The 25,084-nt window shown below is 44.2% G+C and overlaps 1 protein-coding gene across 4 annotated transcripts in view; it reads right to left on the reverse strand.

The window, feature by feature from the left end:
• The window catches only part of wdfy3 (WD repeat and FYVE domain containing 3), a 218,094-nt gene that overhangs the window by 121,005 nt on the left and 72,005 nt on the right, over positions 1-25,084 (reverse strand). For 3 of the 4 annotated variants that reach the window (XM_036936512.1, XM_036936510.1, XM_036936509.1), the window contains exons 12-19: positions 24,856-24,957; positions 23,189-23,382; positions 20,500-20,771; positions 16,892-17,086; positions 14,317-14,400; positions 12,335-12,512; positions 11,746-11,960; positions 5,765-5,877 (exon numbers count right to left, since the gene is read on the reverse strand). In XM_036936512.1, the coding sequence (XP_036792407.1) occupies positions 5,765-5,877; positions 11,746-11,960; positions 12,335-12,512; positions 14,317-14,400; positions 16,892-17,086; positions 20,500-20,771; positions 23,189-23,382; positions 24,856-24,957 (1,353 nt within the window). The remainder of the gene's footprint in view (positions 1-5,764; positions 5,878-11,745; positions 11,961-12,334; positions 12,513-14,316; positions 14,401-16,891; positions 17,087-20,499; positions 20,772-23,188; positions 23,383-24,855; positions 24,958-25,084) is intronic. The other variant, XM_036936513.1, reaches the window with a different exon arrangement.

The raw sequence follows: 25,084 nt of genomic DNA on the forward strand, positions 1-25,084 counted from the left end.
TGAAACAGGGCCTGAGAGTAGAGGAAGGAGGTACTGTTAGACTATTGAAACAGGGCCTGAGAGTAGAGAAGGAGGTACTGTTAGACTATTGAAACAGGGCCTAGGAGTAGAGGAAGGAAGTACTATTAGACTATTGAAACAGGGCCTGAGAGTAGAGGAAGGAGGTACTGTTAGACTATTGAAACAGGGCCTAGGAGTAGAGGAAGGAAGTACTATTAGACTATTGAAACAGGGCCTGAGAACAGAGGAAGGAGGTACTATTAGACTATTGAAACAGGGCCTGAGAGTAGAGGAAGGAGGTACTATTAGACTATTGAAACAGGGCCTGAGAGTAGAGGAAGGAGGTACTAATAGACTATTGAAACAGGGCCTAGGAGTAGAGGAAGGAGGTACTATTAGACTATTGAGAGAAAATGAGGTAATTTTCATTTGGAAAATATCCCATTACAGTGAGGGAAGGACAATTTAGAGATTTATGTTACAGCTAAATAACCATAACCACATTGCAAACATTCCCTTACTAAATAGACAATGATCATTAGTCTGACAAACTCAGGCTTTCCCGTTATACTTTGACAAGACTGGCGGTTTACATGAAATTACCCAGAGGCTGTAAATTGAGCCTAATTGGGAATTAAGATAGTTAAGACATTAACTTTTACGGAAGGTAATGCTGAGCGATTAGTGCTTTTTTGAGGTAATTTCGGTTAGGGTTTGGCTATTAAAAAAACTGTTTTTCCCAAAGTTGGTTTTGTAAAAAAAAAAAATGCTTAAATGCATTATGAAATAATGACATTATAATGATTGTAGAGCTTTTTAATGGAAATTCAAAAGACCAAAAATATTGAACTTTCAAATGTCAAAACATTGAAAATGTTCCATGGTCTCTGTCAGGTCCACATTGGGTAGACATCAACAGAGAAACAGGAAATGACTATGAAATAATATTTCAGTTGTGTATATTACTTAGGTTTTATGTCATGACTTTATTCATGTTCATTCCTTAAAGTCACCATCTCTGCTCAGGCAGTATCAGCCAGCCAGATCATCTAGGTTATCTCTGTGCTCTCCTTGAAGTCATCATCTCTGCTCAGGCAGTATCTGCCAGCCAGATCATCTAGGTTATCTCTGTGCTCTCCTTAAAGTCATCATCTCTGCTCAGGCAGTATCTGCCAGCCAGATCATCTAGGTTATCTCTGTGCTCTCCTTAAAGTCATCATCTCTGCTCAGGCAATATCAGCCAGCCAGATCATCTAGGTTATCTCTGTGCTCTCCTTAAAGTCATCATCTCTGCTCAGGCAGTGCCAGCCAGATCATCTAGGTTATCTCTGTGCTCTCCTTAAAGTCATCATCTCTGCTCAGGCAGTATCTGCCAGCCAGATCCTCTAGGTGATCTCTGTGCTCTCCTTAAAGTCATCATCTCTACTCAGGTAGTATCTCTAGAGAAATGGCGCCTTGGCCTAAAAAATAAACATTAAAACATAAAAAAAAAAAATGGAAATCAAGTAATTGAACCGACGTCAGTCAATCAGTTGTTTAATAACAGAAAGATCTAAATGAAATTTAAGTTTAATCACTCAGCACTGACGGACAAATTCACCTCAGGTAATTATCTGAAGGTGATTAGTCAAGGTCTAGGAAGCAGCCCACATAACGTTGTCGGTTTAGGTTGCAGCGACATTTCAATAACGTTACAATAAGCTCCTTCTGGTGTGCAATCGTGAAGGATTACCGTCTCCAGAAAGTCATTTCCACTGGCAATTAAAGCTAGAGAAAGCTCATCTCCTGGCAAAAACCCCTCAATCTATTCTCCACTACAGTAACTGACTGGATACAACCGAATGGATCAACTAACAGCAGGAGGATAAAAGGAAAAATAAATTTGCTGGGAGTAATTTGTTGGCCTTTTCAAACTGCACGTCTTTCCTCCTGTCCATCTCGCCCTGCAGAAAAACTTTCTGGTAACACTTTCTATGACACACGCACACATAATGCCTTATTCTGCATCTATAATGCCTTATTCTGCATCTATAATGCCTTATTCTGCATCTATAATGCCTTATTCTGCATCTATAAAGCCTTATTCTGCATCTATAATGCCTTATTCTGCATCTATAAAGCCTTATTCTGCATCTATAAAGCCTTATTCTGCATCTATAAAGCCTTATTCTGCATCTATAAAGCCTTATTCTGCATCTATAGCGCCTTATTCTGCATCTATAGCGCCTTATTCTGCATCTATAAAGCCTTATTATGCATCTATAAAGCCTTATTCTGCATCTATAAAGCCTTATTCTGCATCTATAAAGCCTTATTATGCATCTATAAAGCCTTATTCTGCATCTATAAAGCCTTATTGTGCATCTATAGCGCCTTATTCTGCATCTATAATGCCTTATTCTGCATCGATAAAGCCTTATTCTGCATCTATAAAGCCTTATTCTGCATCTATAATGCCTTATTCTGCATCTATAAAGCCTTATTCTGCATCTATAAAGCCTTATTCTGCATCTATAAAGCCTTATTCTGCATCTATAATGCCTTATTCTGCATCTATAAAGCCTTATTCTGCATCTATAAAGCCTTATTCTGCATCTATAAAGCCTTATTCTGCATCTATAATGATCTGTTGTTCCATGCAGTGAATCTGTTATTCACTGCATTTATATGGGCTGATAGCAGTAAGGCCAAATAACAATTTTCCTCATATACTATTTCTACATTGTAGAATTATTATTAAAACAATGAAATAACACATATGGAATCATGTAGTAACCAAAAAAGTGTTAAACAATTCAAAATATATGTTATATTTGAGATTCTTCAAAGTAGCCACCCTTTGCCTTAACGACAGCTTTGCACACTCTTGGCATTCTCTCAACCAGCTTCATGGGGTAGTCATCTGGAATGCATTTCAATAAATAGGTGAGCCTTGTTAAAAGTAAAAAATGCATTTGAGCGAATCAGTTGTGTTGTGACAAGGTAAAAGACCAAGTCCATATTATGGCAAGAACAGCGCAAATAAGCAAAGAGAAATGACAGTCCATCCTTACTTTAAGGTCAGTCAATCCGGAGAATGTTCAAAAACGTTGAAAGTTTCTTTAAGTGCAGTCGCAAAAACCATCAAGCGCTATGATGAAACTGGCTCTCATGAGGACCGCCACAGGAAAGGAAGACCCAGAGTTACCTCTGCTGCAGAGGATAAGTTCATTAGAGTTAACTGTAGAAATTGCAGCCCAAATAAATGCTTCACAGAGTTCAAGAAACAGACACATCTCAACATCAACTGTTCAGAGGAGACTGCATGAATCTGGCCTTTATGGTCAAATTGCTGTAAAGAAATCACTACTAAAGGACACCGATAAGAAGAAGAGACTTGCATTGGGCAAAGAAACACGAGCAATGGACATTAGATTAGGTGAACGGATTATCTCTGCATGTGTGGTTCTCACTGTGAAGCATGGAGGAGGAGGTGTGATGGTGCTTTGCTAGTGACACTGTCTGTGATGTATTTAGAATTCAAGGCACACTTAACCAGTATGGCTACCACAGCATTCTGCATTGAAACGCCATCCCATCTGGTTTGCGCTTAGTGGGACTATCATTTGTTTTTCAACAGGACAATGACCCAACACACCTCCAGGCTGTGTAAGGGCTATTTGACCAAGAAGGAGAGTGATGGAGTGCTGCATCAGATGACCTGGTCTCCACAATCACCTGACCTCAACCCAGTTGAAATGGTTTTGGATGAGTTTGACCACAGAGTGAAGGAAAAGCAGCCAACAAGTGCTCAGCATATGTGGGAACTCCTTCAAGACTGTTGGAAAAGCTGGTTGAGGTGAAGCTGGTTGAGAGAATGCCAAGAGTGTGCAAAGCTGTCATCAAGGCAAACAGTGGCTACTTGAAGAAACTAAAATATATTGATTTGTTTAACATTTTTTGGTTACTACATGATTCCATAATGTGTTATTTCCCAGTTTTGATGTCTTGCACTATTATTCTACAATGTAGAAAATAGTAAAAATAAAGAAAAACCCTTGAATGGGTAGCTGTATCCAATCTTTTGACCGGTACTGTGTGTGTGTGTGTATATATATATATATATATATATATATATACACACACACACACACACAGTGCCTTGCGAAAGTATTCGGCCCCCTTGAACTTTGCGACCTTTTGCCACATTTCAGGCTTCAAACATAAACATATAAAACTGTATTTTTTTGTGAAGAATCAACAACAAGTGGGACACAATAATGAAGTGGAACGACATTTATTGGATATTTCAAACTTTTTTAACAAATCACAAACTGAAAAATTGGGCGTGCAAAATTATTCAGCCCCTTTACTTTCAGTGCAGCTCTCCAGAAGTTCAGTGAGGATCTCTGAATGATCCAATGTTGACCTAAATGACTAATGATGATAAATACAATCCAGCTGTGTGTAATCAAGTCTCCGTATAAATGCACCTGCACTGTGATAGTCTCAGAGGTCCGTTAAAAGCGCAGAGAGCATCATGAAGAACAAGGAACACACCAGGCAGGTCCGAGATACTGTTTAAAGCCGGAATTTGGATACAAAAAGATTACCCAAGCTTTAAACATCCCAAGGAGCACTGTGCAAGCGATAATATTGAAATGGAAGGAGTATCAGACCACTGCAAATCTACCAAGACCTGGCCGTCCCTCTAAACTTTCAGCTCATACAAGGAGAAGACTGATCAGAGATGCAGCCAAGAGGCCCATGATCACTCTGGATGAACTGCAGAGATCTACAGCTGAGGTGGGAGACTCTGTCCATAGGACAACAATCAGTCGTATATTGCACAAATCTGGCCTTTATGGAAGAGTGGCAAGAAGAAAGCCATTTCTTAAAGATATCCATAAAAATTGTTGTTTAAAGTTTGCCACAAGCCACCTGGGAGACACACCAAACATGTGGAAGAAGGTGCTCTGGTCAGATGAAACCAAAATTGAACTTTTTGGCAACAATGCAAAACGTTATGTTTGGCGTAAAAGCAACACACCATCCCCACTGTCAAACATGGTGGTGGCAGCATCATGGTTTGGGCCTGCTTTTCTTCAGCAGGGACAGGGAAGATGGTTAAAATTGATGGGAAGATGGATGGAGCCAAATACAGGACCATTCTGGAAGAAAACCTGATGGAGTCTGCAAAAGACCTGAGACTGGGACGGAGATTTGTCTTCCAACAAGACAATGATCCAAAACATAAAGCAAAATCTACAATGGAATGGTTCAAAAATAAATATATCCAGGTGTTAGAATGGCCAAGTCAAAGTCCAGACCTGAATCCAATCGAGAATCTGTGGAAAGAACTGAAAACTGCTGTTCACAAATGCTCTCCATCCAACCTCACTGAGCTCGAGCTGTTTTGCAAGGAGGAATGGGAAAAAATGTCAGTCTCTCGATGTGCAAAACTGATAGAGACATACCCCAAGCGACTTACAGCTGTAATCGCAGCAAAAGGTGGCGCTACAAAGTATTAACTTAAGGGGGCTGAATAATTTTGCACGCCCAATTTTTCAGTTTTTGATTTGTTAAAAAAGTTTGAAATATCCAATAAATGTCGTTCCACTTCATGATTGTGTCCCACTTGTTGTTGATTCTTCACAAAAAAATACAGTTTTATATCTTTATGTTTGAAGCCTGAAATGTGGCAAAAGGTCACAAAGTTCAAGGGGGCCGAATACTTTTGCAAGGCACTGTATACACACACACAACATTGAGAGTGGTGTCTTACTTCTCATCTCTGCGTCGTAGCTAAGGGAGGAGGGTTTGTGGACACGATACTGTTTGAGCAGCTTCTTGTCCCAGGCTCCACAGTTTAGAGGGTTGCCCAGCCGGAGGAACTCTCTGCGGGGGAGAAACAATATGATTTTTTTTTTTTATTATCTTGGTGTGACAAGAAAACATACATAGACAAGATGTGCATGTTGAATCCCAGTGGATGACACATGAAAACACTTATTTCCAAAGTGATCACTTGATCACATGGCATTTCACTTCAACATGGACGCATTTCCCCCTTGAAGAACAATAAACATCCTTGCAGACTCGGCCTTAATTGTGTACAGTATCCAGAGGACTGACTATATCTCTGTTACAGTATCCAGAGGACTGACTATATCTCTGTTACAGTATCCAGAGGACTGACTATATCTCTGTTACAGTATCCAGAGGACTGACTATCTCTCTGTTACAGTATCCAGAGGACTGACTATCTCTCTGTTACAGTATCCAGAGGACTGACTATCTCTCTGTTACAGTATCCAGAGGACTGACTATATCTCTGTTACAGTATCCAGAGGACTGACTATATCTCTGTTACAGTATCCAGAGGACTGACTATATCTCTGTTACAGTATCCAGAGGACTGACTATCTCTCTGTTACAGTATCCAGAGGACTGACTATCTCTCTGTTACAGTATCCAGAGGACTGACTATCTCTCTGTTACAGTATCCAGAGGACTGACTATATGTCTGTTACAGTATCCAGAGGACTGACTATATCTCTGTTACAGTATCCAGAGGACTGACTATATCTCTGTTACAGTATCCAGAGGACTGACTATATCTCTGTTACAGTATCCAGAGGACTGACTATATCTCTGTTACAGTATCCAGAGGACTGACTATATCTCTGTTACAGTATCCAGAGGACTGACTATATCTCTGTTACAGTATCCAGAGGACTGACTATATCTCTGTTACAGTATCCAGAGGACTGACTATCTCTCTGTTACAGTATCCAGAGGACTGACTATCTCTCTGTTACAGTATCCAGAGGACTGACTATCTCTCTGTTACAGTATCCAGAGGACTGACTATATCTCTGTTACAGTATCCATAGGACTGACTATATCTCTGTAACAGTATCCAGAGGACTGACTATATCTCTGTTACAGTATCCAGAGGACTGACTATATCTCTGTTACAGTATCCAGAGGACTGACTATATCTCTGTTACAGTATCCAGAGGACTGACTATATCTCTGTTACAGTATCCAGAGGACTGACTATATCTCTGTTACAGTATCCAGAGGACTGACTATATCTCTGTTACAGTATCCAGAGGACTGACTATATCTCTGTTACAGTATCCAGAGGACTGACTATCTCTCTGTTACAGTATCCAGAGGACTGACTATCTCTCTGTTACAGTATCCAGAGGACTGACTATATCTCTGTTACAGTATCCAGAGGACTGACTATATCTCTGTTACAGTATCCAGAGGACTGACTATATCTCTGTTACAGTATCCAGAGGACTGACTATCTCTCTGTTACAGTATCCAGAGGACTGACTATCTCTCTGTTACAGTATCCAGAGGACTGACTATCTCTCTGTTACAGTATCCAGAGGACTGACTATATGTCTGTTACAGTATCCAGAGGACTGACTATATCTCTGTTACAGTATCCAGAGGACTGACTATATCTCTGTTACAGTATCCAGAGGACTGACTATATCTCTGTTACAGTATCCAGAGGACTGACTATATCTCTGTTACAGTATCCAGAGGACTGACTATATCTCTGTTACAGTATCCAGAGGACTGACTATATCTCTGTTACAGTATCCAGAGGACTGACTATCTCTCTGTTACAGTATCCAGAGGACTGACTATCTCTCTGTTACAGTATCCAGAGGACTGACTATCTCTCTGTTACAGTATCCAGAGGACTGACTATCTCTCTGTTACAGTATCCAGAGGACTGACTATATCTCTGTTACAGTATCCAGAGGACTGACTATATCTCTGTAACAGTATCCAGAGGACTGACTATATCTCTGTTACAGTATCCAGAGGACTGACTATATCTCTGTTACAGTATCCAGAGGACTGACTATATCTCTGTTACAGTATCCAGAGGACTGACTATATCTCTGTTACAGTATCCAGAGGACTGACTATATCTCTGTTACAGTATCCAGAGGACTGACTATATCTCTGTTACAGTATCCAGAGGACTGACTGTATCTCTGTTACAGTATCCAGAGGACTGACTATATCTCTGTTACAGTATCCAGAGGACTGACTATATCTCTGTTACAGTATCCAGAGGACTGACTATATCTCTGTTACAGTATCCAGAGGACTGATTATTGAATGTGTGATTGAATAATTAAATATTAACTTTGGTCTGGTCTCTGAAAAGTGTTCACCGAGGAGAACTCTGAAGCTATCTATATGGGAAGAGAAAGGGGGGATACCTAGTCAGTTGTCCAACTGAAAGGTAAAGGGGGATACCTAGTCAGTTTTAATGGTTTTACCACAGCTACAACATTATTAAAAGGGAAAGGGGGGTACCTAGTCAGTTATAATGGTTTTACCACAGCTACAACACTATTAAAAGGGAAAGGGGGTACATAGTCAGTTATAATGGTTTTACCACAGCTACAACACTATTAAAAGGGAAAGGGGCGTACCTAGTCAGTTATAATGGTTTTACCACAGCTACAACACTATTAAAAGGGAGAGGGGGGTACCTAGTCAGTTATAATGGTTTTACCACAGCTACAACACTATTAAAAGGGGGGTACCTAGTCAGTTATAATGGTTTTACCACAGCTACACCACTATTAAAAGGGAGAGGGGGGTACCTAGTCAGTTATAATGATTTTACCATAGCTACAACACTATTAAAAGGGAAAGGGGGTACCGAGTCAGTTATAATGGTTTTACCACAGCTACAACACTATTAAAAGGGGGGTACCTAGTCAGTTATAATGGTTTTACCACAGCTACAACACTATTAAAAGGGGGGTACCTAGTCAGTTAAAATGGTTTTACCACAGCTACAACACTATTAAAAGGGGGATACTTAGTCAGTTATAATGGTTTTACCACAGCTACAACACTATTAAAAGGGAGAGGGGGGTACCTAGTCAGTTATAATGGTTTTACCACAGCTACAACACTATTAAAAGGGGGGTACCTAGTCAGTTATAATGGTTTTACCACAGCTACAACACTATTAAAAGGGGGGTACCTAGTCAGTTATAATGATTTTACCATAGCTACAACACTATTAAAAGGGAAAGGGGGTACCTAGTCAGTTATAATGGTTTTACCACAGCTACAACACTATTAAAAGGGGGGTACCTAGTCAGTTATAATGGTTTTACCACAGCTACAACACTATTAAAAGGGGGGTACCTAGTCAGTTATAATGGTTTTACCACAGCTACAACACTATTAAAAGGGGGATACTTAGTCAGTTATAATGGTTTTACCACAGCTACAACATTATTAAAAGGGAAAGGGGGGTACCTAGTCAGTTATAATGGTTTTACCACAGCTACAACACTATTAAAAGGGGGGTACCTAGTCAGTTATAATGGTTTTACCACAGCTACAACACTATTAAAAGGGGGGTACCTAGTCAGTTATAATGGTTTTACCACAGCTACAACACTATTACAAGGGAAAAGGGGGTACCTAGTCAGGGGATTCGATCTAGCAACCTTTCAGTTACTGGCCCAACGCTCTAACCACTAGGCTACCTGCTGGTTACTAGTCCAACACTCTAACCACTAGGCTACCTGCTGGTTACTAGTCCAACACTCTAACCACTAGGCTACCTGCTGGTTACTAGTCCAACACTCTAACCACTAGGCTACCTGCTGGTTACTAGTCCAACACTCTAACCACTAGACTACCTGCTGGTTACTGGCCCAACGCTCTAACCACTAGGCTAGCTGCTGGTTACTAGTCCAACACTCTAACCACTAGGCTACCTGCTGGTTACTAGTCCAACACTCTAACCACTAGGCTACCTGCTGGTTACTAGTCCAACCCTCTAACCACTAGGCTACCTGTATGATCTCTGTGGTAACTGCCCTCTGAGGATTCCTCTGATGCTCTCTATATAGATGTAGGATCTCTGTGGTAATTGCCCTCTGAGGATACCTCTGATGCTCTCTATATAGATGTAGGATCTCTGTGGTAACTGCCCTCTGAGGATACCTCTGATGCTCTCTATATAGATGTAGGATCTCTGTGGTAATTGCCCTCTGAGGATACCTCTGATGCTCTCTATATAGATGTAGGATCTCTGTGGTAATTGCCCTCTGAGGATACCTCTGATGCTCTCTATATAGATGTAGGATCTCTGTGGTAATTGCCCTCTGAGGATACCTCTGATGCTCTCTATATAGATGTAGGATCTCTGTGGTAATTGCCCTCTGAGGATAACTCTGATGCTCTCTATATAGATGTAGGATCTCTGTGGTAACTGCCCTCTGATGATAACTCTGATGCTCTCTATATAGATGTAGGATCTCTGTGGTAACTGCCCTCTGAGGATACCTCTGATGCTCTCTATATAGATGTAGGATCTCTGTGGTAACTTGTCCTCTGAGGATACCTCTGATGCTCTCTATATAGATGTAGGATCTCTGTGGTAACTTGAATCTGGACAAGGTGAACTCTGAATTACTCAATAACGCAAAAAGGTTTTCATTGTCTTCTCAGGAATTCTGTCTCATTCCCATTGGTCTCATCTGCCACACAAGTCATTAAATGCTGTGACTCTCTGTGGAGACTGGGCCTTGGTGGTCAGGTTACTCTGTGAACTTGGTATCGTTTGATTGGCCAACGGTGGCTGATTTTGGGTTGAAAAGGTTAACACCTTCAGTTGTTCTAAATGGAATGAAATGTATTTTGTTCTCTCTCTCTCTCTCTCTCTTATCCTGTATCAGGTCCAAGGAGGAAGGATGGGATGATCCATTCTTATTTCCTAGACATCTAAAAGGCATCTCTTTGTTCACGTTTTGTCCTTGTAAGTCAACTTTCGTATCTATACGCTTAAAATAATGCCTCTTAATGCTTTGTACATTACGCCGTTATGCCTTGTGTTATGAATCAATAATCAATAATAATAATAATACTTGCTTTGATATTTGGCTTCTCATGACCAGTCCTTGACCTTAATCAGCGAAACACAGTATACTTTATGACAAACGGTTCAACTGTAGTCTCTTGCATATTGCTAATTATCTTACGGAGTAAAATAAACATTTTAAATGGGCTAATTGATTCATTTTATTATGAATTGATTCATTGTTTGAGTCTACAGAGGAGAAACAGGAGAGTCTACAGAGGATCATTGTTCATTTTTATAAGAAAGAAAGTCAGATGACTTCTTCTCTGGCTCTGTGTGTCTGTGTGTGTGTGTGTGTGTGTGTGTGTGTGTGTGTGTGTGTGTGTCGAGCCCAACTGTCTGTATCCTATCCTGCATCACAGCTGACCGGCCATGCAGCAAATTAGGCCAACTGTGACTCCACCCAGACTCCTCTAAATAATAATAAAACCTGTCAAAACCGATTCTTTCCCTTTTATGTAGAAGAGTCATCGACATCATTAAGAGTTTATTAGGGGGGGTTATGCCATCCCTTAGTGACAGAGAGCTCTGTTTACTATTTGTGTGCAATTAAATGTTTTAGAGGTAAATGGACTTATAATGATGTGCCACATCTGGTCCTGCGGTGTGTGTGTGTGTGTGAGTGAGTGAGTGAGTGAGTGAGTGAGTGAGTGACAAAGAGAGAGTGTGTGTGTGTGAGTGAGTGAGTGAGTGAGTGAGTGAGTGAGTGAGTGAGTGAGTGACAAAGAGAGAGTGTGTGTGAGTGAGTGAGTGAGTGAGTGAGTGACAAAGAGAGAGTGTGTGTGTGTGAGTGAGTGAGTGAGAGACTCTGTCTGCCTGCATCCCACCCTCACCTCAGGGCCATAGGCTGCAGGGCCTGCGAGGCCAGCCTCTCAAACATCCTCTGCAGGGGCGGGTGTAGGGGGTGTTCCTCGTCTCCCAGGGCCAGGCTGCAGCGCTGCAGTAGTCTGCTGTGGAGACCTGCTTCACACAGGATCTGCTGGTTTCTCTCACTGTGGACCAGCAGCTGCAGGATGTTAGCTACTGCTAGCTGAAGGTCCAGAGCATGCTGGGTAGGGAGAGGGAGGGAGGGATACGGAAATGAATGGTTAAGTTTTGGTGTCTTTAACGTTTGTGACAGACGAGCTGAACCCTTGGAGCATCTTGCTGAAGGGTAAGTCTTTGTCATATAAAAGCTAGACTAGTGTTATGACACAGCTAAACCAGGAACATACACAGATATTCAGACATGTACAACTCTTAGGGAGGAAAGGGAACTCTAGTACAACTCTTGTTCCTCATTCACCTCATTTTTGGACTAAGAGGAAATGGTAGTAAACTTTATTCAATTTTTACCGACTAGTACCACTGAGAGAAAGTAACACATTCATCCTGAGACCAGGGACACAAGAAGTGGGTGTGGCCTCCTCGGCACTTCCTTACCTCTGGTTGGCTGTCGGAGCTGACGGAGGCCAGCAGGTCCAACATTGCTAGCCCCGCCCCAGGGTGGATGACCACCGAGTCCGAGGAGGAGGAAGAGTTGGCCAGTTGTAGTTTCATGTTTAGGTCCGTCAAGGCTCGGACCCCTGCAGGGGGGCCTGATGTGCCCTGGTAGCCGTGCCTGTGTTTTCGGTGACAGTAAGTTAGTAGTTAGTGACAGTCAACAGTTTCCTGTGTGTATCAAGAATGGCCTACCACCTAAAGAACATCCAGCCAACTAGACACAACTGTGGGAAGCATTGGAGTCAACATGGGCCAGCATCCCTGTGGAACGCTTTCAACACCTTGTAGAGTCAACATGGGCCAGCATCCCTGTGGAACGCTTTGGACACCTTGTAGAGTCAACATGGGCCAGCTGTGGAACGCTTTCCACACCTTGTAGAGTCAACATGGGCCAGCATCCCTGTGGAACGCTTTAGACACCTTGTAGAGTCAACATGGGCCAGCCTCCCTGGGGAACGCTTTCAACACCTTGTAGAGTCAACATGGGCCAGCATCCCTGTGGAACGCTTTAGACACCTTGTAGAGTCAACATGGGCCAGCATCCCTGTGGAATGCTTTCGACACCTTGTAGAGTCAACATGGGCCAGCATCCCTGTGGAACGCTTTCGACACCTTGTAGAGTCCATGTCCCCGACGAATTGATGCTGTTCTGGGGGCAAAAGGAGGTACAACTCAATATTAAGAAGGTGTTCTTAATGTTCGCTATACTCAGTATCTATTGGGGACTACCTAAATAAAGTGTTGCCAAAATATTGTGGGGTTGAGTCCGATGAGAGGGAAAATAAATCCAGAATTGATGTCCTAATCTTTCCTTTCAAAAAGGGATCATGGAATAAAATCACCTATTTTGCTAAACTCTGGGATTTTTACTTTGCAAACTGAAATGTTGATTAACGAAAGTGTCTCTGTAAAAGTGATTAAAACATGAAGAGATTAAACACGAGAGGTTTAAAGGTTTAAGTCAGTTTAGAGTTGACACTGACTCACACCCAGGCCGTTATTCATTTAATTAGAGAAAAATAGCCACGTTGATGCAGTCATGGAAGTGATACAACCGGTGGGTTGGTTTCCCCTACAGAGCAGTGAGGAGAGAGGGCTTTAAAGGAAGGGGTCAGCAGAACCAGGATGAAAAGAGAGAGAGAGAACAAAGAGAGGGGAGAGAGAACGAGAGGGAGGATAAGAGAGAGAGAGAGAGAGAGAGAGAGAGAGAGAACAAAGAGAGGGGAGAGAGAACGAGAGGGAGGATAAGAGAGAGAGAGAGAGAGAGAGAGAGAACAAAGAGAGGGGAGAGAGAACGAGAGGGAGGATAAGAGAGAGAGAGAGAGAGAGAGAACAAAGAGAGGGGAGAGAGAACGAGCGGGAGGATAAGAGAGAGAGAGAGAAAGAAATAGGTCAGAATGCAAAGAACAAGAGGAGAGGAATTCACATAACATAGCAGCAATAGTTGACATAAGGGAGAGGAGAGAGCAACATGACATAGCAGCAACAGCTGACATAAGGGTAAGAGAGCTACATGACATAGCAGCAATAGCTGACATAAAGGAAAGAGAGAGGAGAGAGCAACATGACATAGCAGCAACAGCTGACATAAGGGTAAGAGAGCTACATGACATAGCAGCAATAGCTGACATAAAGGAAAGAGAGAGGAGAGAGCAACATGACATAGCAGCAATAGCTGACATAAGGGAAAGGGAGCTACATGACATAGCAGCAATAGCTGACATAAGGGAGAGGAGAGAGCTACATGACATAGCAGCAACAGCTGACATAAGGGAAAGATAGCAGCAATAGCTGACATAAGGGAAAGAGAGCTACATGACATAGCAGCAATAGCTGACATAGGGGAAAGAGAGAGTAGCATGACAGAGGAAGAGGAGCGAAAGAGCGGGATGAGGAAGAGGAGTGCAGAGCGCAGTAGCTACCTCTTCCTGGCGAGCGCTGGCGTACCCCAGGGGGATGGCAGGGAGGTCTCGTGAGTGAGGCAGGGGGGAACCTGCTCCGCACGACTGAACACAGCACACACACACATTCAGGACACACACACACACACAGACAAACATGGATGGACAAGAGTAGCACACAGCCCAAACACACAGCCAGGCAGTGCCAAAGATTAGAGGAGAAAAAGAGAGAAAGAGAGGAAAGAGAGAAAAGAGGAAGATGTTAGTTAGAAGGCTGAAAGAAAAGAGCGCTCAGAGCATAGCTAGCTAGCACACTACAAGGAGGCTAATGTTACCAGGAGGCTAATTTTACAGCACACTACAAGGAGGCTAATGCCACAGCACACTACAAGGAGGCTAAATGCTACCAGGAGGCTAATTATACAGAACACTACCAGGAGGTTAATGCTACCAGGAGGCTAATGCTACTGCTCACTACCAGGAGGCTAATGCAACAGCACACTACCAGGAGGCTAATGCTACAGCTCACTACCAGGAGGCTAATGCTACAGCTCACTACCAGGAGGCTAATGCTACAGCTCACTACCAGGAGGCTAATGCTACAGCTCACTACCAGGAGGCTAATGCTACAGCTCACTACCAGGAGGCTAATGCTACAGCTCACTACCAGGAGGCTAATGCTACAGCTCACTACCAGGAGGCTATTGCTACAGCTCACTACCAGGAGGCTATTGCTACAGCTCACTACCAGGAGGCTAATGCTACAGCTCACTACCAGGAGGCTAATGCTACAGCTCACTACCAGGAGGCTAATGCTACAGCTCACTACCAGGAGGCTAATGCTACAGCTCACTACCATGAGGCTAATGCTGCAGCTCACTAACAGGAGGCTAATACTACAGCTCACTACCAGGAGGCTAATGCTACAGCTCACTACCAGGAGGCTAATGCTACAGCTCACTACCAGGAGGCTAATGCTACAGCATACTACCAGGAGGCTATTGCTACAGCTCACTACCAGGAGGCTAATGCTACAGCTCACTACCAGGAGGCTAATGCTACAGCTCACTACCATGAGGCTAATGCTACAGCTCACTACCAGGAGGCTAATGCTACAGCTCACTACCAGGAGGCTAATGCTACAGCTCACTACCAGGAGGCTAATGCTACAGCTCACTACCAGGAGGCTAATGCTACAGCTCACTACCAGGAGGCTAATGCTACAGCTCACTACCAGGAGGCTAATGCTACAGCTCACTACCAGGAGGCTATTGCTACAGCTCACTACCAGGAGGCTATTGCTACAGCTCACTACCAGGAGGCTAATGCTACAGCTCACTACCAGGAGGCTAATGCTACAGCTCACTACCAGGAGGCTAATGCTACAGCTCACTACCAGGAGGCTAATGCTACAGCTCACTACCATGAGGCTAATGCTGCAGCTCACTAACAGGAGGCTAATACTACAGCTCACTACCAGGAGGCTAATGCTACAGCACACTACCAGGAGGCTAATGCTACAGCTCACTACCAGGAGGCTAATGCTACAGCATACTACCAGGAGGCTATTGCTACAGCTCACTACCAGGAGGCTAATGCTACAGCTCACTACCAGGAGGCTAATGCTACAGCTCACTACCATGAGGCTAATGCTACAGCTCACTACCAGGAGGCTAATGCTACAGCTCACTACCAGGAGGCTAATGCTACAGCACATGCATGTGAAGGTTTGGTTACACTACACCAATGTTTCCCGATCCTGGTCCTGGGGGGGGTTGATTATTTGAATCATCTGTATAATATAATACCAAAATGTGTGCCCCTTGTGGTACCCAGGACCTTGTTTGGAGAGACCTGCACAACAGTGTGGCAGGTAAGCTCTTCATTCGCAAGGCAGCACAGCCCAGTCAAAACTGCACAACTGCATTGAGGTATGTGAGAGTCCAAGTGAAGTCACTGTTTTGAGTCTCAGACGTGATCCGAGAGGAACTCGATATCTAAATCTGTGGGGGCTTTGCATCGATGAATCTGTGACTTGTTCGTCGGAGCTTTGATTGTCACGGGATGTATTTTCAAGCCAGTTTAAAAACAAATTCTTATTTACTCCGGCCAAACCCGGAAGGCGCCGGGCCAATTGTGCGCCGCCCTATGGAACTTCCAAAATCACGTCCGGATGTGATACAGCCTGGATTCGAACCAGGGACTGTAGTGACGCCTCTTACACTGGTGATGCTGTGCCTTAGACCGCTGCGCCACTCGGGAGCCCATTGATTCAACAACCATTGATTGGTTAGACTCCTTTTGGCCTGTTTAACCAATCACTGATCACTGTGGGAGTCAATCACTGACCTGTTGAGGGAGTCAATCACTGCCCTGTTGAGGGAGTCAATCACTGACCTGTTGAGGGGGTCAATCACTGCCCTGTTGAGGGGGTCAATCACTGCCCTGTTGAGGGGGTCAATCACTGCCCTGTTGAGGGGGTCAATCACTGACCTATTGAGGGAGTCAATCACTGACCCGTTGAGGGAGTCAATCACTGACCTATCAAATGAGTGGGCCTAGAGTCTGTTTTAGTGAGAAACAATGACTGACGTACCTGTCGAAGGAGTCGGTGGCCATCTTATGAAGGTAGATGAAGAGCTTGCTGCAGTGTTTGAGGGTGGGGCAGATGTTGTCCCCGGTCCCGCCCCCTGCCCCGTCGTCCTCCAGGAGCCTCAGGAAGGGCTGGGCGTTGGAAGGGAACACTCCCGTGACTCCGACCTTCTTGGCCTCCGAGAAACAACCCAGCAGCCTGAATGAAGGTGGTGGGGCATGGGTCAATAATTAATCAATCAATCGTATTTATTTATACTGAACAAAAATATAAGCGCAACTTGCAAAAAATGTCAAAGATTTGACTAAGTTTACAGTTCATATAAGGAAATCAGTCAATTTAAATAAATTCATTAGGCTCTAATTTATGGATTTCACATGACTGGGCAGGGGCGCAGCCATGGGTGGGCCTGGTTTGGCCCACCACCCTCAGACAATCCCGCAGGTGAAGAAGCCGGATGTGGAGGTCCTGGGCTGGCGTGGTTACACGTGGTCTGCGGTTGTGAAGCCGATTGAACGTACTGCCAAATTCTCTAAAACAACGTTGTTGGAGGCGGCTTATGGTAGAGAAATCAACATTAAATTCTGTGGCAACAGCTCTGGTGGACATTCCTGCAGTCAGCTTTCCTATTGCACGCTCCCTCAAAACTTGAGACATCTGTGGTACTGTGTTGTGTGACAACACTGCACATTTTAGAGTGGCCTTTTATTGTCCCCAGCACAATGATATAGGCCACACCTGTCAGGTGGATGGATTATCTTGGCAAAGGAGAAATGCTCACTAACAGAGATGTAAACAAATGTGTGCACAGAATTTGAGAGAAATAAGCTTTTTTGTTCGTATGGAAAATTTACGGGATCTTTTATTTCAGCAACACCTTACGCGTTTCGTTTATATTTTTGTTCAGTGTAGACAGCCCTCTCATCATCATCATCATCATCATCAGCAGTAGAAGAAGTCTCATGTGAAGACTCACGATCTACCACACTTCAATACTCATCACTGTTTAACGATTAGTTGGGTCCATGTCCTGTACATGTCCTGTCCATGTCCATGTCCTATACTATACATGTCCTATACATGTCCTATACATGTCCATGTCCTATACATGTCATATACTATACATGTCCTATACATGTCCTATACTATACATGTCCTATACTATACATGCCCTGTCCTATACATGTCCATGTCCTATACATGTCCTATACTATACATGTCCTATACATGTCCTATACATGTCCATGTCCTATACATGTCATATACTATACATGTCCTATACATGTCCTATACTATACATGTCCTATACTATACATGCCCTGTCCTATACATGTCCATGTCCTATACATGTCCTATACTATACATGCCCTGTCCTATACATGTCCTGTCCTATACATGTCCTATAATGTCCTGTCCTATACTATACATGTCCTATACATGTCCTATACTATACATGTCCATGTCCTATACATGTCCTATACATGTCCTATACTATACATTCCCTGTCCTATACATGTCCTGTCCTATACATGTCCTATAATGTCCTGTCCTATACATGTCCTATACTATACATGTCCTATACATGCCCAGTCCTATACATGTCCTATACTATACTACAGTCGTGGCCAAAAGTTTTGAGAATGACACAAATATTAATTTCCACAAAGTTTGCTGCTTCAGTGTCTTTACATATTGTTGTCAGATGTTAACTATGGAATACTGAAGTATAATTACAAGCATTTCATAAGTGTCAAAGGCTTTTATTGACAATTACATGAAGTTGATGCAAAGAGTCAATATTTACAGTGTTGACCCTTCTTTTTCAAGACCTCTGCAATCCGCCCTGGCATGCTATCAATTAACTTCTGGGCCACATCCTGACTGATGGCAGCCCATTCTTGCATAATCAATGCTTGGAGTTTGTCAGAATTTGTGGGGTTTTGTTTTGTCCACCCGCCTCTTGAGGATTGACCACAAGTTCTCAATGGGATTAAGGTCTGGGGAGTTTCCTGGCCATTGACCCAAAATATTGATGTTTTGTTCCCCGAGCCACTTAGTTCTTTTTCCTTAAGGCAAGGTGCTCCATCACGCTGGAAAACACATTGCTTGTCACCAAACTGTTCCTGGATGGTTGGGAGAAGTTGCTCTCGGAGAATGTGTTGGTACCAATCTTTATTCATGGCTGTGTTCTTAGGCAAAATTGTGAGTGAGTCCACGTCCTTGGCTGAGAAGCAACCCCACACATGAATGGTCTCAGGATGCTTTACTGTTGGCATGACACAGGACTGATGGTAGCGTTCACCTTGTCTTCTCCGGACAAGCTTTTTTCCGGATGCCCCAAACAATCTGAAAGGGGATTCATCAGAGAAACGGACTTTACCCCAGTCCTCAGCAGTCCAATCCCTGTACCTTTTGCAGAATATCAGTCTGTCCCTGATGTTTTTCCTGGAGAGAAGTGGCTTCTTTGCTGCCCTTCTTGACACCAGTCTTCGCCTCACTGTGCGTGCAGATGCACTCACACCTGCCTGCTGCCATTCCTGAGCAAGCTCTGTACTGGTGGTGCCCCGATCCTGCAACTGAATCAACTTTAGGAGACAGTCCTGGCTCTTGCTGGACTTTCTTGGGCGCCCTGAAGCCTTCTTCACAACAATTGAACCGCTCTCCTTGAAGTTCTTGATGATCCGATAAGTGGTTGATTAAGGTGCAATCTTACTGGCAGCAATATCCTTACCTGTGAAGCCCTTTTCGTGCCAAGCAATGATGACGGCATGTGTTTCCTTGCAGGTAACCATGGTTGACAGAGGAAGAACAATGATTCCAAGCACCACCCTCCTTTTGAAGCTTCCAGTCTGTTATTCGAAGTGATCTCCAGCCTTGTCCTCATCAACACTCACACCTGCGTTAACGAGAAAATCACTGACATGATGTCAGCTGGTCCTTTTGTGGCAGGGCTGAAATGCAGTGGAAATGTTTTTTCGGGATTCAGTTCACTTGCATGGCAAAGAGGGACTTTGCAATTAATTGCAATTCATCTGATCACTCTTCGTAACATTCTGGAGAATATGCAAATTCCCATCATACAAACTGAGGCAGCAGACTTTGTGAAAATTAATATTTGTGTCATTCTCAAAACTTTTGGCTACGACGGTATACATGTCCTGTCCTATACATGTCCTATACTATACATGTCCTATATTATACATGTCCTGTCCTATACATGTCCAATACATGTCCTATACATATCATATACTATACATGTCCTATACATGTCCAGTCCTATACATGTCCTGTCCATGTCCTATACTATACATGTCCTATACTATACATGTCCTATACTATACATGTCCTATACTATACTATACATGCCCTGTCCTATACATGTCCTATACTATACATGTCCTGTCCTATACATGTCCTGTCCTATACATGTCCTGTCCTATACATGCCCTATACTATACTATACTATACTATACTATACATGTCCTATACTATACATGTCTTATACTATACATGTCCTATACTATACATGTCCTATACTATACATGTCCTATACTATACATGTCCTATACATGTCCTATACATGTCCTATAATGTCCTGTCCTATACTGTACCTGACAGCGTCTGCCAGTTTTTCGTACTGGATCTCCGTCCTGAAGAAGTGTGAGTTGGCGGGTTCGTAGCGCATGGCAGCGGTCAACGTGCAGAAGACGGTGTGGAGGAGCTCAAACACTTGGTTCTGATTGGCTCGTTCCCACCCGTGACACGGCGGCTGACACAGAGAGCGCTCCATGGCAACGAGTAGGGACGTCACATACACAAAGCCCCCGACCTTCCGGAAGACTGTCCGCGTGCGATGGCTTTCTCTCAGCACAGCCAGGAGAGTCTAGCAGAGCGGGAGAGGAGGTTAGGGCTGGGTGGGTGGGTGTGTGGGTGTGTAGGTGTAGGTGTGTGTAGGTGTAGGTGTGTGTGTGTGTGTGTGTAGGTGTGTAGGTGTGTGTGTGTGTAGGTGTGTAGGTGTGTGTGTGTGTGTAGGTGTGTGTGTGTAGGTGTGTGTGTGTAGGTGTGTGTGTGTGTGTAGGTGTGTGTGTGTGTGTAGGTGTGTGTGTAGGTGTATGTAGGTGTAGGTGTGTGTGTGGGTGTGTGTAGGTGTGTGTGTGGGTGTGTGTGTGGGTGTGTGTGTGTAGGTGTAGTGGGGAAAAAAGTATTTAGTCAGCCACCAATTGTGCAGGTTCACCCACTTAAAAAGATGAGAGAGGCCTGTAATTTTCATCATAGGTACACTTCAACTATGACAGACAAAATGAGAGAAAGAAATCCAGAAAATCACATTGTAGGATTTTTTTATGAATTTATTGGCAAATTATGGTGGAAAATAAGTATTTGGTCACATACAAACAAGCAAGATTTCTGGCTCTCACAGACCTGTAACTTCTTCTTTAAGAGGCTCCTCTGTCCTCCACTCGTTACCTGTATTAATGGCACCTGTTTGAACTTGTTATCAGTATAAAAGACACCTGTCCACAACCTCAAACAGTCACACTCCAAACTCCACTATGGCCAAGACCAAAGAGCTGTCAAAGGACACCAGAAACAAAATTGTAGACCTGCACCAGGCTGGGAAGACTGAATCTGCAATAGGTAAGCAGCTTGGTTTGAAGAAACCAACTGTGGGAGCAATTATTAGGAAATGGAAGACATACAAGACCACTGATAATCTCCCTCGATCTGGGGCTCCACGCAAGATCTCACCCCGTGGGGTCAAAATGATCACAAGAACGAAAATCCCAGAACCACACGGGGGGACCTAGTGAATGACCTGCAGAGAGTTGGGAACAAAGTAACAAAGCCTACCATCAGTAACACACTACGCCGCCAGGGACTCAAATCCTGCAGTGCCAGACGTGTCCTGCAGTGCCAGGATGATCCAGAAGAAGATTGGGAGAATGTCATATGGTCAGATGAAACCAAAATATAACTTTTTGGTAAAAACTCAACTCGTCGTGTTTGGAGGACAACGAATGCTGAGTTGCATCCAAAGAACACCATACCTACTGTGAAGCATGGGGGTGGAAACATCATGCTTTGGGGCTGTTTTTCTGCAAAGGGACCAGGACGACTGATCCGTGTAAGGGAAAGAATGAATGGGGCCATGTATTATGAGATTTTGAGTGAAAACCTCCTTCCATCAGCAAAGCATTGAAGATGAATCGTGGCTGGGTCTTTCAGCATGACAATGATCCCAAACACACCGCCCGGGCAACGAAGGAGTGGCTTCGTAAGAAGCATTTCAAGGTCCTGGAGTGGCCTAGCCAGTCTCCAGATCTCAACTCCATAGAAAATCTTTGGAGGGAATTGAAAGTCCGTGTTGCCCAGCAACAGCCCCAAAACATCAATGTTCTAGAGGAGATCTGCATGGAGGAATGGGCCAAAATACCAGCAACAGTGTGTGAAAACCTTGTGAAGAATTACAGAAAACGTTTGACCTCTGTCATTGCCAACAAAGGGTATATAACAAAGTATTGAGATAAACTTTTGTTATTGACCAAATACTTATTTTCCACCATAATTTGCAAATAAATTAATTTAAAATCCTACAATGTGATTTTCTGGATTTTTTGTCTCATTTTGTCTGTCATAGTTGAAGTGTACCTATGATAAATTACAGGCCTCTCATCTTTTTAAGTGGGTGAACTTGCACAATTGGTGGCTGACTAAATACTTTTTTGCCCCACTGTAGGTGTGTGTGTAGGTGTGTGTGTAGGTGTAGGTGTGTGTGTAGGTGTGTGTAGGTGTGTGTGTGTAGGTGTAGGTGTGTGTAGGTGTGTAAGTGTATTTGTGTGTGTAGGTGTGTGTGTGTGTAGGTGTGTGCGTGTGTGTGTAGGTGTGTGTGTAGGTGTAGGTGTGTAAGTGTAGGTGTAAGTGTAGGTGTAAGTGTAGGTGTGTGTGTAGGTGTGGGTGTAGGTGTAGGTGTAGGTGTGTGTGTGTGTAGGTGTAGGTGTAGGTGTGTGTAGGTGTAGGTGTAGGTGTGTGTAGGTGTGTGCGTGTGTGTGTAGGTGTGTGTGTGTAGGTGTGTGGGTGTAGGTGTGTGGGTGTAGGTGTGTGGGTGTAGGTGTGGGTGTAGGTGTGGGTGTAGGTGTGTAAGTGTAGGTGTGTGTGTGTGTAGGTGTAAGTGTAGGTGTGTGTGTGTGTAGGTGTAAGTGTAGGTGTGTAAGTGTAGGTGTGTGTGTGTGTAGGTGTAAGTGTAGGTGTGTAGGTGTAGGTGTGTGTGTGTTGAGATGTAGGTGTAGGTGTGTATCTCACCTGTAGTATGTCTGTTTTGAGCTGTAGCTCGGTGGACGAGGCAGAGTGCATCAGACCCAGTAGGGTTCCCATGTCATCATCTCCACTGGAGGACAGAACCAGCTGCTGAATGATCATCAGAGCATGTTCCCTGCACTGATCATACTTCACTATGTTGTGGACACACCGCGCCCCTCCAAACTCTCTGAACAGACCTGGAGGAGGGGGTGGGGGGGATGGGGGAGAGAAGGAGGGAGAGAAGGAGGGAGGGGAGAAGGATGGAGGAGAGAAGGGAGGGAGGGAGGGGAGAGGGATGGGGGAGAGAAGGGAGGGATGGAAGAGGGATGGGGAGAGGAGAAAGGGGAGGGATGGGGGAGAGAAGGGAGGGAGGGGAGGGAGGGGAGAGGGATGGGGGAGAGAAGGAAGGGAGGGGAGAGGGATGGGGGAGAGAAGGGAGAGAAGGAGGGAGGGGAGAGGGATGGGGAGAGGAGAAAGGGGAGGGGTGGGGGAGAGAAGGGAGGGAGGGGAGAGGGATGGGGGAGAGAAGGGAGGGAGGGGAGAGGGATGAGGGAGGGAGGGGAGAGGGATGGGGGAGAGAAGGGAGGGATGGAAGAGGGATGGGGAGAGAAGGAGGGAGGGAAGAGGGATGGGGGAGAGAAGGGAGGGAGGGATGGAAGAGGGATGGGGAGAGAAGGAGGGAGGGAAGAGGGATGGGGAGAGAAGGAGGGAGGGGAGAGGGATGGGGGAGAGAAGGAGGGAGGGGAGAGCGGGGAGAGGAGAGAGGGACATTGGAAGAGACACAATAAGAGATGATACTAATAATAACCTTTATTCACCCATCACACTCATTTATCATTCACATCTCTGAGTCTCCATCTCTGCTACAGAACACTGACTCATCATATTAGTCTGGCCTCCACTACTGTTCCTTACTCAGACCAGGATAGTGGGAGAGAGAGATGGAGAGAGAGAGACAGAGATACAGAGAGAGAGAAAGAGAGAGAGAGAGAGAAAGAGAGAGAAGAAAGAGAGAGAGAGAGAGAGAGAAGAAAGAGAGATACAGAAGGAGAGATTGAGACAGAAGGAAAGATTGAGACAGAAGGAGAGATTGAGACAGAAGGAAAGATTGAGACAGAAGGAGAGATTGAGACAGAGAAGAAAGAGAGAGCGAGCGAGCGAGTACAAATAGATGATGTTGGTGATCTCTGAGATGAGGAATCCATACAGCCAGCCAGCCAATCAACATATAGAAGGAGGAAGTGCATATCTTCCTGTCCAGTGTCACATGATCGTGAATGACAGAAGTGAAACCATTGAGCTCTGCCCAGAGTCAAGGCTTGTTCAAATAGAAATCATTTGAGTCATTTGTCATCCGGCGTGTGTATGTATGTGTGTGTGTGTGTCAGTTTGGGGCAGGCAGGCAGACAGAGACAGATTTGTGTGCATTACCTAAACTCAGAAACTCAGAAACTCAGAAACCCAGAGTTGGGGCTGTGTGACATCACTACTAGTATGGGATTATGTTCTGAAGGGGATGTGGGGATTGGGAGGATTCTGTCTGGATTCGCCTGGCTTTAATAAAGGGGAATCATACGAGTTGAACACACAAACGAGTTGAAATACTGGAGGTTTCTGTGTAATTTCGCGGCCTTGTTAGCCATAATGTTTGCGTGTGGGTGTGTGTGTACCTGCGTTAGTGTTGGAGCCTTGCAGCAGGACAGTCAGCGTCTCCATGACCAGCCAAGCTAACTGTTTCTGTTCCTCCGCTACACTGCTGTTCTTACAGTCACCTAGAGACAGAGAGAAAGAGATGGAAATAGAGGGGGTGGGGGGGATAGAGCGAGGGAGGAAGAGAGGGAGAAAGAGGGAGAGAGGGAGGAAGAGAGGGAGAAAGAGGGAGAGAGGGAGGAAGAGAGG

This window comes from Oncorhynchus mykiss, chromosome 11 (genome assembly GCF_013265735.2).
Source record: "Oncorhynchus mykiss isolate Arlee chromosome 11, USDA_OmykA_1.1, whole genome shotgun sequence".
Classification (NCBI taxonomy): domain Eukaryota; kingdom Metazoa; phylum Chordata; class Actinopteri; order Salmoniformes; family Salmonidae; genus Oncorhynchus; species Oncorhynchus mykiss.